This window comes from Coenobita brevimanus, chromosome 51, assembly GCF_032717465.1.
Source record: "Coenobita brevimanus isolate Jiangsu-jjx chromosome 51, ASM3271746v2, whole genome shotgun sequence".
Classification (NCBI taxonomy): Eukaryota; Metazoa; Arthropoda; class Malacostraca; order Decapoda; family Coenobitidae; genus Coenobita; species Coenobita brevimanus.
Window position 1 is genome coordinate 42,564,812 of NC_137004.1, and position 15,000 is coordinate 42,579,811.

The following is a 15,000-nucleotide window of genomic DNA, read 5'->3' on the forward strand; positions in this document are numbered from 1 at the left end:
AATCGTCTGAAGCATGAATAAAGTATAGGCATTCTTGTACCTGAGGCTTTATCCAATTTATCCCCTGTCTTTAATCACACTGGCAGGTGGACGTGGACCCAGAGCAGGAGACATTCTTAACCCCTTCCTTACCACGACATATTTTTAGGTCTCCACATCCCAGTCTCCAAAACTCACTGTATTTCTCCAGTGTCCCTCTTTCGTCCAAAACTTTTCAGCTTGGTGTCCTTACATTATTTCTTCGCCCATTCCCTTCAAACTTGTCACAATTGTTCCTTGAGCAAATACCTCCACACTCTTTTGTTTGTTTTTTGATGAGATTTATCATGTCAAAATTCAAGGCATACAAACTCAAAATTTGAGAATCCTATATTCTTGTATGTTCAATCATCACCATGGCATTTGCGCACAGAAGTACATCACTGTACTTAACTGTACGGAGGCCAGCCTGCATTCCCTTGCCAATTTTCGCAGACTTTAATTTTATTCTGTTCCTGCCACCTTCACCTTCAGACAATTTATTTAGCTTGGGAGAGATGGTTCACACTGGAGTGGTTAGATACAGTATTGATTAAGCTCTCCAGAACAAGAGATTTTTCCTTAGCTGAGTTCAGTCGTCTGGATATAAGAAGGATTTAAAAATATGTCATCCGATTGAAGGGGCTAAGTTTTTGACGGAAGGAAGGCACTACAAAGATAACTAAGATGGTACTGTGGCAACAGGAATAAGATAGTTGACAGTTCTCTCGTCATGAAAGGGTTACTGGACACTAACTGTACCTAAAAAAAAATCAAATCGTCAGGCAGCTGCAGTTTTTTTTTTTTTTCCTCGTCCCTCTCTTGGTCGTGGATATGCAAGTAAACAAGTCCGCTCGAGAAGAAACTGCAGAAAGATAGGGAAGTTATGTTTATAGATGTAGTTTTGAACCTGTGCATAGAATATGATATGTAACTCACTGAGGTGATTTACAAGTGTTGTCAAATATACTGGTGACAAAATAAACAGCCATAAGCATCACTGGATTATAACTGGATGTACCGAATAAAAAGTGTGAGTGTGCGGGGGCTGATGAAGGCAGATTTTTATATATTTACGTAGTTCACAAGCATTAATATAAGGTATTATTGACACAGTTAGTAGTTGTAAGATTAACTGCATTATATATTCGATTAAAAAGTGTGAGTGTGGTAGGTGCTGAGTAAGACAGTGGTCGGGGTGGCGCCTGATGTCAAGAGTGCCAAGAGCAGGGCCGGGCAGGTGGCACCAGCCGCCACTCAGTTGGAGTTCACTCGCCACACGGAGTAGACGCTACCATGAGGAATAAGTAAGTGCACCACATATCAGCTAACACGAGTGACAGCTTACTGTTGCAAATATACCAAGACCATACCCCAGAATCACCATTTAGCTTTTCAATGCTCCACATTCGAGTGGAAACAAAATGTCAGCAGGTATATTTTCAAGACTGGCTATTCTGATTTTCGACATCAGTGAAGGACTCCGTCAAAAATAACGATAGTAATAATCAGCAACATTATGTTTACAGCACTTTTATTGTGATCCAAGGAAATGTTCACACCAGTATAACAAGAATAATACTTTTGACTGCGGTTCAACTGTGAAAGTCACTGAAGAACTTAAGACGCAGCAGAATTTTCAGCAGCGTCACCATAAACTTCACATGCGAAGTTTACCTTATTTTTGAACGTAAATCCACATTAATATCACATCCGAAAGTTGATTTGGAACAGTTAATGAATGCATTCGATGAAAGAATGATGCCCAACAGAGACAGCCACGGTGTGACGATTTGGAAACAGAGCAACCCTATGGATTGTTTTAAATGATGTCTGGATGATATTATGAAGAGATTTTCTTAACCTGGTCATGCACATGCCCATAATTACAATGGGTTCATATTGCTGGAGATCTCTGAATTTGTGCTCCAAACGCCATTGGGCTATCAGTAATTGCCAAAGCTTTTGTGAATCATGAAGTCACACACAGTTCTTTCCAGTATAATTGTTTTGGTTCCTCCAAACTTCCCCCCGCAGCCTAAACTGAGGTAACTGTCAAGATGCTATCGAAGAGGGGCGCTTCAGTAGGGAAGAAATCACACAGGTAATAATAATTCTTACTTGAAAGCTTTAAAAATTTTCTTTCACACTTCTACGCATTTACATTCTTGACAACTGGTTACTCCAGTTATTACTGCACTAATATTATAATGTGTTGATTCGATGTGTGTTGAAACTCCCAAAGCACAGGCAGCGGGGGAGGTAGTCTAAGTTCGTCAGTGAGGCAGAGTGACGCCAAAATAGTTCTGTCCACATCCCTTGCCAACCCAGAGTGACGTTTAAATAGCAGGCTCCAGCTCATTACATATAAATATACCTTTTCTATATCTTAACCTATAAACCTATTGCACTTACGCCTTCTTTAAGTTTATCGGACGAAACTACAACCATCTTTGAACTTCCATAATACGAGAATTTTAGATATATCACCTGCTGGGCACAAAAGTGAAATAGATCCGTGTGTCCGCGTGGGTGCCATCCAAATTTGGCTGGAGGAGATGGCTGTATAGCCCTTGTGGGAGGCGGGGGCGAGGACTGAGAACACAGTGATGATGATAGTGATGACAGGAGGTTGTGAATGTACTGTAATCGATGTCTTCACCTAATGGAACTGAGTCTCTCCCCCATGTTAAATGCGAAATTGGTTGCATGAAATTCGAAGAGCCTTATTTTGGGGGTAGGAATGAATTTCTTTGGTTACCAATCAAATCCACCCTCCACTCTGACTACACCTGGCCATCAGCTGAATAGGAAAAGGATGGGGAAATGCTTTAGATTTATATTAAGAAGAAAATAGGGAAAAAAAATGCCACAGGAATAAAGTGATGACTGTACTATAAGTGTGGTGATAGTTATGAGTGAAACCGTATCTCCAGTAAAATAATGTTAAAGATATTTGTTTTGTCCATATAATGTAAGCAATATCTATACTTCGCCTACTTTAACGTGGTAAAAAAAAAAAAATCCATCTCTAAGCTAAACTGCCACAAAAGATTGGCTGTGGCATATGGTACTAGTCATGAGAAAGTGCTTAGATTCTTTGAAGACTATAATTTGCCCATATAAAATGGACTACTCATGTAAACCTATTGACAGGAATCAATAATTGACCTTCTCTCTTTATCATGTGTATATCTAAGGTTAATAAAATGTGTGTAGTTCATTCAGTTTAACCGGGCGGAGATTCCCGTCCTTTTGCAACTTATTTCCTGTGGCTCTGGAAAAAAAAAAAAAAAAAAAAAAAATGCGCCTCTACATCCTCTCCATAGCTCTTCTTCGTGACAAGCACCATATTCTCGTGTTAATCTCTTGTTACAGTTCAGCACTAAAGATGGTGAGATGACTATTCTAAGCTTAGTTACGAGCAAAATAAACATAGCGTAGCTTTTCATGTTGTTGATTGATAAGAGGCCATGACGAAAGGGAGAAAGCTTTAGAGCCGGGGATGCTGGTGGTGGTGGTGGTGGTGAAGATGAACTGTTGTTATTATAGTGCATGGATATTGTAATTAACACCATCAGGCTGCTACACTTTCACGTGAATAAAATCGTTTGGCATAAGCTGGAACAGAGTAATACAGCTGCCTCTATCATGAGAGTTAACAAGTAAGAACCCTCATATAATAATGTGGCATGACTGATCCTCTTAGGTATCCCTCCAACTCTTCTTCCAGTCTTTGATGGGAAGACGGAAAATGGTAAACTGTGATGCTGGCTAAGTTTCAAAGGCCACTACTAAGGGAAAAACCACACTCAAAAGAAAAGTGGAGGGAAATTTAGGTGAGGAAGGCCGAAGAGACGAGGTGGAAGAAATACATGAGGGTGGGCAGCTTGGAGTGGTGGGAAGGAGAGATGCTTTTTCGATGGAGAAGTGAATGGGTGTTATACGTTTTTATCCTAACTTGATCCAGATTTTTGTCGTTTTCCTGCTAATTTCACGTAGCTCGGTGGCAGAAAGAAACAATGCAAAGGCTCTACATCCTTTCCACAGCACTTCTTCATGACTAGCACATTATTCGAGTGTTAATTTATTGTTTCATCTCAGTATTCGAGACAAAGAGATGGCATTTTTGGGCCAAGTTAGAGTAAAAGGGGCATAGTTGTGGTCACCTCTGAGAGCTAAAGTCAGATAAACAGATGGATACTATCTCTTGAGGGTGCAACTTGAAACACCAGCGTCATCATTTACCCTTTCATTGCATACACCATATTTTTATTCTCTTCCGTCAATATCCTATGGCCTTTCGAAGTGAGATGCGTCAGTATTACTGAGTTCAAATTATGAAAACTTGCTTTATTACGACACTTATAAAACCTACTTCTGTATATGGGTCTTAGCGGAAGTCACAGGAAGTGGCTTTTCTCTTTACAGCGTTTTCCTAGCACCAATCGAGCAGGGCGGTACTCCCAAGGTGGATGGAAAGCTGGTGACAGGGAGAGCTGGAGCTCCCGTTTCATCAGCCCTTGGGACTTGTTCCTGACCATCCCCCTTTACGGAACTTTTTCAGTGTTTCAGAAAAACAGAGAGTAGGCCAACATACTCTCCAATACAAGTTTCTGTTACTCAACACCAAACAACTGTACATGGCATACACACTACGCTTCTTGTTCAAAATTAACAAAAAATGGTCTTTTAACCAAGCTTCTGAGTCTTCGGTATCTGTGCTGTTTACTTCTCAGATTCTACTGACTGTGAAAAATTCTTTGACTATCTTACTTCTAAGATGGAATACATCCTACCAATGACTTCTTTTTCTGAAATCTCCATTCTAGATTTCATTGTTCACCATCACCAATAGCTCTCCTCTCCTTTAACTGGTCCACCTGGTGAAGAGGCATACATTTTTTCTATCCTTAATGACCTAGAGCAGCTTGCACAGCACCCTACCTGTATCCCTGACCGCTTGGAGAGAGTTCCAACATACATGACCTCTTCCTTACAAGTAATCCTTCTGTTTATGTTGTAAATCTTTTCCCTGTGTTGGGCTTCTCCGATCACAACCTTATTACCTTAACTTGTCCTATTGTTCCAGTACGGCCTGTGGACCTTCCAAAGAAATGTCGGTTGTGGCACCTTGGAGCTGCCGACCGGGGGGCCCTCAGGCAGTACTTCTTTGATTTTCCCTGGAATGATTATTGCTTCCATGGCCGACAGCCATCTGAGTGTGCCATGGCCATCACGGAGGTTATTCTCTTGGGCATGGACTCATACATTCCTTTCTCATATCCTTTGACTAATGAAAAAAAAAACTTGGTTTAATCATGCTTGTTCTAATGCTGTCCACAACAAGGAGAAGGCCTACAAAAGGTACCGGAGCCAACCCACCCCTGAATCTCATCTTTTTTATGTTTCTGCCCGGAGTCGTGCTAAGTGTTCTCTGCTCTGCTAAAAACAATTTCATCCGTACTACATGCTCTCAACTCTCCAACTCGAATTCTTCCCACTCCTTCCGGCACCTTGCCAAAAACCTTTCTAACAACTTTACCTCATCATCCTTCTCTCCACTTCTCCACTCTGATGGCTCTGTAGGTATTTCTTCTAATGATAAAGCAGAAATCATCGCTCAGACTTGCTCCTCCAGTTCCACCTTCGACGATTCTGGTGCTGTCCCTCCATCTCTTCCCCCCTCTGACTTGCTCATGGCTGACATTAAAATGTCTTCAATTTAAGTATTTTCTGCCATCACTGGTTTCAGTACTGACAAGGCATATGGGCCTGATGGGGTCCCTCCTGTTGTTTTCAAGAACTGTGCTTCTGTGCTTACACTCTGCCTAGGTAAACTCTTTCGTTTTTGTCTATCAACTTGCACCTTTCCTTCTTGCTGGAAGTTTGCTCTCATGCAGCCGTTCCAAAGAAGAGTGACCATTCCCAGCCCTCTAACTATCGCCCAGTTGCTTTAACATTCTGTATTTCAAAAGTTTTCGAGTCTATTCTTGACACAAAAAAAATTTTTAAAGCTTCTTTCCTATCACAACCTTCTCTCTGATCGTTAGTATGGGTTCCGTCAGGGACACTTCACTGGCGATCTTCTCACCTACCTTTCAGACTCCTGGTCATCCTCCTTTCGGGACTTCGGTGAAAGCTTTGACAATGCACTTGACATCTCAAAGGCTTTCGATTGTGTCTGGCATAAATCCTCTTACGGTTTCTATCCTTCTATCTGTGCCTTCATCTCTAGCTTCCTTTCTGGTCGTTATATAGTTGCTGTTGCAGACGGCTACTGTTCTTCTCCTCGAGCTATCAATAGTGGTGTTCCTCAGGGCTCTGTCCTATCACCAAGTCTCTTCCTTTTATTCATCATTGACCTTCTAAGCTGTACATCTAACCCAATCCACTCATGTGCTGATGATTCCACCCTTCACCTTTCCATTCACTTCCCGCAGCATCCATCTTAACAGTTGCTTCAACAAACAAGGGATGAGGCTATGGCACACCTAATGTCTGACTTGGCTCATATCTCTGATTGGGGTAAAACTAACCTTGTTGTTTTTAATGCATCAAAAACTCAAGTCCTTCATCTATCAACCCGACAAAATCTTCCACAGGAGTACCCTCTAAATTTTAACAATATTCAGCTCAATCCTGCATCATCTTTAAAAATACTTGGGGTTCCATTCTCTCGGGATTTATCTTGGAAAGATCATCTTACCGCCCTTGTAAAATCTGCTTCCAGGAGATTGGGTGTGCTGGGCCGACTCTGTACTACCCTTGCACAGTTGTTGACTTTATGCACGGGTTTTATTCCCCCCTGTGTGGAGTACAATTCTCAAGTGCGGTGAGGCTCCTTACACACAGCTCTTCTCAATAGGATGGAGTCAAAGGCTTTTCGTCTCATTAACTCTCCTCCTCTTACTGGCTCCCTTCGTCCTCTGTCTCCTCGCCACACTGTTGCATCTTTATCTCTTTTCTATCGCTACGTCAATGGTCACTGCTCCTCTGAACTGTTTGCTTGCATCCCTTCACCACCACGGTGGGCACATAGCACCCATCTAGCAACAAACTCTCATCCTTTTTCTGTCCAACTCTCTAATGCAAGAGTCATCTGCTACTCCCAGTTCTTCATGTATGCAACAGGTAAACTCTGGAACTGTCTCCCTCTGTCTGTTTTTCCTACTGCATACGATCTCCAGTCTTTCAAATGCAATGTGTCCAGGCATCTCGAAATGAATGGATCTTGAATTTGGCTGTCTGTTAACTTGTTTTTGTTTTTTCTTGGAGGGAGCAATTTGCACATCCCTGGCCTTTGATTCCTTCTTTCTTGGATTTAAAAAAAAAATTAAAAGGAGCGTTTTCGGTTATGAGGAGACAAGGACCCGTATTCTTGTCGGTTAAGGAGGCTCCCTAATTCCTTTTCCTTAGCGATTTATTTTCCATATTGTGCCTTACTGCTTTCTTGTATGTTGTTTTTGTCTTTAAACACCAACATGAAAGGTAAAAAAACACACGAAGGATTATTAATGAGCAGCATGCAAAATAAATTGGTAAGGAATAGGTGTTAGGGAAATTCCTTAACTAGCGAGAAGAAGGGTCAAGTGACAAGCAGCCGGAGGTGTAGAGAAAGTTCCCGTCCCTAATTAAATACTGATGAATTTAATGTCAGCCTTATAAATAATCCTGATAATGACCTTTATAATTAAAACTGTTTTGTGATGTTTAACATGTAAATAATGGTACGGTAACAAAGGAACGTTATGGGAATACTGTACCTAGTGGTCTATGTTGCTTTATTCTTGGACTGTGTTTTCACGTAATTATTGTTATGGTAATAAACACAGATGCATCGGTTGGTCTATTGGTGTTATCATGACTGTTGTGATGGTGAATATCATGATAGGGGTTAAAGTACTTATCCTTGTCCTATTGCTTATGGTGGATAGTGCAGTTTACCAAAAGATGGAATTGCTTTGGGACTTAAGTATAGTACATGAACTAGTTCTGGCAGTGGTGGAGGTATGGTAATTGTGATGGCCATGCAAAAAAGGTAATTGTGAAAATAGAATAAAATGTAGTGTTGTATATAATTACTGTATTGCTGATTGTTCGTTCATCCATTCAGTCTGAAAACGTCAGAGCCACTTGACTATTTTTCATTTCACTGAGACAGGATATCTGGTCTTGAAGGGATTAATCAAGGATAAATATATATATATATATATATATATATATATATATAACCCCTGTAGTTCCAAAAATTCCCCCTAAGTTAAATAACTGCAACTGGAGAAAGCAAGAATATAAAGGACGTCCTCGGAGGGAATGAGTTAACGGTTAAAAAGGAAGCAGTAAGGAATGGTAATGGCGAATAGGACAAGCATTAGAACAGCTCACCACCACCAGCACCACCAGCACGGCACAGCCACCACTGTCACTGTCACCATCAACACAGCCATCACTACCACCACCACCACCACTACTATCAACACCAACACAGCCATCACTACCACCGCCACCACCACCACTATCAACACCAACACAGCCACCACTACCACCACCACCACCACTATCAACACCAACACAGCCACCACTACCACCGCCACCACCACTATCAACACCAACACAGCCAACACTACCACCGCCACCACCATTATCACCACCAACACAGCCACCACTACCACCACCACCATCACTATCAACACCAACACAGCCACCACTACCACCACCACCACCATTATCACCACCAACACAGCCACCACTACCACCACCACCACCACCACCACTATCAACACCATCTCAACCACCACTACCACCGCCACCACCACTACTATCACAATACAGACACCACAACAACTACCAACACTACCACAGCCACCATTACCGCCACTACATCATCGTGTATGTCATCACAGTCACCACTAACCACCACAGCCACATCACCAGAGCTACCACTATCACCGCCACAACCACACGCACCACCACCACCAGTCACCACCGATACCACTGCCACCAGTAACACCACCGATATCACCACCGCTGCTACAATCACCACCACCACCAGTACCACCATTATCACCACCACATCCACAGATACCACCACCACCACTTTCACTCAACAACCACCGCCACCACTTTCACCACTTCTACCTCAACCACCACCACCACCACTTTCACCAACACAACTGCAACCACCACCATCACTGGCCACGGAGCCAAGCCTATTCTTAGCCAGCCACGGCCTCGCCCAACTCCCCGCATTGTTTACTTGCCTAACGCTTTCTTCTGTAATTGGTACATTAAGGACAACAAGCTGTGTAGTGGTGTGTGTGTGTGTGTGTGTGTGTGTGTGTGTGTGTGTGTGTGTGTGTGTGTGTGTGTGTGTGTGTGTGTGTGTGTGTGTGTGTGTGTGTTTTACATCAGGTGTGGTGTAAGTCACCTGTCAGGTATACAGGCCACCTCTGATAGCACCATAGTCCGGTTCGCTAAGATTTCATAACACCATTTCCTCAGCGACTTATTTTTTCCTCAGCACCTTCACGCTTTCACTGTAGTATTCGAACTTAGGTATGATACTCCGATTAAATCTTGACAGTATTAGCATTATTAATCAAAGTTAAATTCTACACTCTCAAAAGGTTAACAAGTACAGAAGTATTAGATGGATGCAAGACAATGAGGGCCGTAATAGGGGCACCGCTAAAATCTTCAGGAGTGAAACAACCTGTTACCGAAAATCTTAAGTGCGTGAGTGACTGAATGGGCCGCGCCAAGAGATGCTCCCACATCTTGAAATATTCTCAGTGCCATTTTCCCTACGATGCTGGAACCTAAGTTTTATATTCTGAGTAATTCCCGTTGGTCTTATTCAACGGAGAGAAAACGCACCTGTAGTGAAAATGTAAGTTAAAGGAGAATATGGAGGCGGAATAATCAGAATAGTTAGTTAAAGAAAGTGTTACGAAGCCTCCTGTGCCAATGAGAATTCGGCTGAAGTCGTGGGTACTGTGTCAAGGCCCAGTTGTTGAGGTAGGGGCGAGGTCAACTCAGGAACAAAAATTTACCCACAACCACTGTGTCCACTTCACACCTAGAAAATGACCAGCACTTTTCTTCCTGACTCAGCAGAGGAAAGAGAGAAGCAAAAGAGGTGAAATATTACGAAAACTTCTCCCCACCTCTGCTTAACCGTACTAGTGCCATGGTCCAACCTCCCTATTTTGCGTCGTCAATGCCAGACGATTTTATTCAGCTGAGTGCGTTTCTACACAGTCAAAGGGCCAAAGAAAGGCTTAGGATACGCACACAAAAATATATATATAACAATTTTGATGTCAGTAATGCCATTCAAATATTTTTTTCCATTGATGAACCCCTTCAGTATGAGGACGTATTAGTTTGCCACATCCACATGATTTAATATTATATAAACCTGGAAGAACGTCTAGTACCGACAGGGTTAATGAAAGCTGTATCTAATCCCTCATTTTTGATAAGGTTCTGTACGGTAAATAAAGACACCTGGAGACAGCAAATATAAACAAAAACATACTTCACAGGAGTGAAAAGGGTAAGCATGAGAAACGGGGGACAGCAGCTGCGGACTGGCGTCCATCACTGTCAAGGGTGGATATGATAGAAAGATTAACCTGTCAAAGTATTATCCCTCAACTGTTCGAATTAACATGACGTTCCCTTTGGGTTTATTCTTGCTGCTGCTGCCAGACGACTTCATGCAATTTGGGAAAGATTACTGCCACTTTTAACGCCTCTAGTAAAATTTTTTGTCAAGCTGAATAAAATAGTCAGGAGGAAGCAAGAATAAAACGGAAAAAAAAAAAAAAAACATCCCTGACCTCAATGAGTTAAGTAGATGCCAACATTTTGGATACAGCAAGAATATTAAAGCAAACCTATCCCTGGATATAGCAAGAGTTTAACCAAACTTCTCCTCGCTAGTTTCGGATACAGCAATAATATTTATCCAAATCTATCCTTGCAATTTTCGGACACAGCAAGAGGAGTAACTCAAACCTCTCCTTACTAGTTTCGAATACAGCAGGAGTGTTAACAAAAACCTATTCTTCCTTCTTCGCGATTAACTTTTTTACCTCATTCTGAAAGGCTGAGACCCCTAGAATGACTGCTGTATCACCTGTTGGTTCTTAGGTATCAGTTTTCATACAGAATACATTAACTATCCTTTTTTTTTTTTTTTCAGAATTGTTACATCAGAACTGAATGACTGTTCTAATAAATAAGCGAGCCAATACTCAAAACTAACCATGCTTCATATTTTGATCTCTATTCTTTCCATTTTTTCGAAGTTTGATCCTCTTGCGTTACAACCAACTAAGGCGGAAAATTGCTTCGTTCTGAGTATTAATTTCATCGTAACAAATTTTCATATAAAACAGCACATTACTGTGGACAGCTCAGCAGTCATATAAGGAACAAGTTGTCACACGAGGCGGTCTCAGTGTTGCTCCAGCCCTATACTTGGCTCTCCTGTTTACCCCGTGTGACTGATGGTGGTGATGGCGGCTGGGAATGAATAATGGCGACAGTGACATTGACAGTGAGGCATATGCGCTTTGACTGTAGAGACAGCAGTAACATTCCCATTGCTATTTGTGTACCAATTTCACCTTTATAATATCTGGCATGTTAGTGGTGGAAGACATGTTGATATTAAAAAGTTATAGACAAAATACAAGATAGTACTGAGGAGTAATGTGCAAAATATTCCTCTTATATTAACTTGGCCCAGGTTTTTGTCCTGTTGCAGCTTATTTTACGTAGTTCGGTGACAGAGTAACACAATGTTGTGGCTCTACGTCCTTTCCACAGCGCTTCTGCGTGGCTAGCATCAAGTTCAAATGTTTGTCTATTATAATTCAGCATTCCAAATAGAAAGAGAGCAACTTCAGGCCAAGTTAGAGTAAAAAAGATATAATACTTCCTTTGCTACATATTTAATCATTGTACGTTGATATCATTTTGTATAATTTGTGTTGATCTCTAAAGAGCCATACATAGGATACAAAAATGTAAATTAAGTGTAATACGAAAGATGAATCGCTAAAATAGAAGAGCCATGATGTCTCTCTTGCCACCGGGAGGACTGTCTCCTCGATCACTGCGACATCATCACCAAAGCAGACGGGTCGTAATTACAGTACCGGTGTGTCACGATGCCAGTAAATGTCAGTTTGCAGGAGCACAAGAACTCCTTACAGTCGCCTTCGTCAGCTACTCAGTGATCTAGGCGCCCATTCATTCAGCAATATTTCAAGACTGTCATCATTATCATCATCATCATCATCATCAACAACATCATTTTCGACGCCTTGTACCCTTCAGAGAATCTCCCAGCTCAGGATGGCTGTGACAGAACCTCCCGCAGGTTACTTTATCCTCACATATCTCACACTTTCTCAAGTACTTTTTTTCTCTTCCTTCTTTCTCATCAATATGCTACTCCCCTCTCTGTCATAGAACATACGATCTGCCTCTAACAACATTATCAACATAGACTGTCACCCCAAAGTACGTACTCCACATATGTAGGGTAATTGTTGAGCAAGGCAGCCTTCATAACCAGCATAAATAATATTAATGAGTTAATCGTGTCCTTATGTAGTGCTGGTGGCAGTGTGGCTTAAGTCGACACTCCGTCTCTAAACAACACTCTGTCTATTGTTCTCGTGATAAGGAGTACCCTTTCTGGATCACGTCCGTGGAACCTGATGCGCCCTCCACCGCACCCCTTCACCTACAATGGCCGTGGTTGGAGAAAATGCAGCCCAGAAGTGAAACCTTGAAACCACCAGACAGACGGCCTCAGAACCAAAATAAAATAGAGGTAGTCGTGGAGCCAGCAGATCGGTGCACCTTATTTAGCCGAGCGGGCCACCTGTGTCCGCACCCAGCCCGACTACACCACTGGGGATGCTATATATAAACTCTTCCAAGCGCTGTGAATGAGGCTGCTTGTATATAAGCCTGTCCCAACTTTTACAGTTACCAAATATTTCACCGTAAAAAAAATCTGATTATGTTTAACTGCTGTGGAGGCCTCTTTAGGACCTACCATAAAAATCTGATGGGATCTTTTATGAATGGGACCCAAGAGCATAGCTACTCTAGCAGTCACCAGAGGCCCTTCCTGCGCCCTCACTGTTTATATGCAGTACTAGAGAACACTTGGAACACAGAATAATCCTCCATATTAAACAAAATGAATGCTATATTGTCATACCAATTCACAGAACAGTTCCAGTCTCACTAAGCGGTACGTGTCCTTATCTTCTATTTCCAACTCTGGCACGCGGTCTAGCCAGATACCACATAAACCGTTTCAAGTCACTTCATCGAGGACAGTTTATTTATTAATCGTATAACACTTTATTGTCTTAACTGTGATCACATATACGATGCACTGCAGTTTACCGCCATATACGAGTATACACTGACTGCATTCTCACCGTTCGGTACATGAATCTAACCAAAGACCATCATCATTATCATCATCCAATCCTGCGATGCCCCATGAGGAGCGCAGGACCCTGGGGCCAGGCAAGATGAGAGTGACCAGGCTCACTCATCCTTGAGTGGCATTACGTGAATAATAAACTCTAACCATCCCTTGGATATAAACCTGCATCGGCTCAGTCCGATTGGAGCCCCTTAATTGCCCACTAAACCACCAGGCGCCATAATTTGATTATATGGCTACCACCCAGCGTAGTAAATGGTTTCCTGGTGTACAGGAAACCATTTGCCTTGTCACTCAGCTTAGAGTCAACCGTAGACAGAAGGAAGAGGAAAGAAATAAGGAAAGAAGGACATAAGAGGAAGGAAGGAAAGAAGGAAGGAAAAGAGGAAAAAGCAGCCACCCAAGAGCAGCACTACATCGAGTGAGTGGATGGTGAGCTCCCCCTCATAATAATAATAATAATAATAATAATAATAATAATAGTAATAATAATAATAGCAAAAACCACGTCTGAGAAACTACATGGAAATGGATAATATTTTGCTTATTGAAGGATTACCGGTAATAAACTTTAAATATTGTGGGCTAACCTGAATGGACGTGAAAGAGCCAAAGTCACCTAAATAGAACATGAAATGAAGTAACTATAGCAAAATCGGTATGGCTGAAATAAAATGTCATACAAATCTTGTATGCATATCACCTTACCAGATCTTGAGAGACCCCTTCGGTACGGTAAAGTACTTTTTATAGTTTTTGCTTCTTATCTGATGATCTTATTATTTCATATTACAAAATATCTCTCGTACTAAAAACAAATGCAGGTCGTATCTATCACATCCACTTCGAAACGTCTCTCCTAACCATAAAATTGTGTGAAATAGTATGAACACAATAAAACTACGTCATCGGATTGAAGTGCTTAATCAAGTTCGAATTTCAGCATGCAAAGAAGCGTCTCGTGTATCAGTCTTACTATTGGCTGGGGATACTGATGACAATATAAGCTTCATTTACAATGCCAGTTTAATCTACTGTACTGTCAGCCACACGTCTGTCCGACCTCTTAAAAAAAAAAAAAAAAAAATCGGTATTTTGATGGTACTTGCGTATTGTGGAACTGTCAGGACGGGAATTTCATGAGGGATGATGTGGAAATATGCGGCGTTGTGTAATGACGACAGCATACAATTGATACCGTACGGTATATACGATTAACTGAGTACATCACAGTAGGGGCCAACGATATCTTAAATGATCAGTAGCCACTCTCAACGACGATTCTTTGAACACAATAGTATTAAGTGGCATAAGTGGTATTAAGTGTTCCAGGCATATAGTTTGTTATGAGATACACGAATATCAGTGTTGTACTAATGACTTATTTTCAAACCATATAAAACTGCCCCCTTCCCCCCCCCGCAATTTCATGTAATTAACTTCACTGAAAACTACGCGAATAATTGAGTCAGCATTTATTCTGCTCGAGAGAT

General features: G+C 41.7%; 1 protein-coding gene across 4 annotated transcripts in view; it reads left to right on the top strand.

The window, feature by feature from the left end:
- The first annotated feature begins 1,192 nt into the window (after positions 1-1,192).
- The window catches only part of LOC145400272 (uncharacterized), a 15,955-nt gene continuing 2,147 nt past the window's right edge, over positions 1,193-15,000 (top strand). For 2 of the 4 annotated variants that reach the window (XM_080272830.1, XM_080272832.1), the window contains exon 1: positions 1,193-1,325. In XM_080272830.1, coding sequence (XP_080128956.1) covers positions 1,315-1,325 — 11 coding nt within the window. In that variant the 5' untranslated portion in view covers positions 1,193-1,314. Of the gene's footprint in view, positions 1,326-2,014; positions 2,123-15,000 lie in introns of those variants that run through there. The other 2 variants (XM_080272831.1, XM_080272829.1) reach the window with 2 other exon arrangements.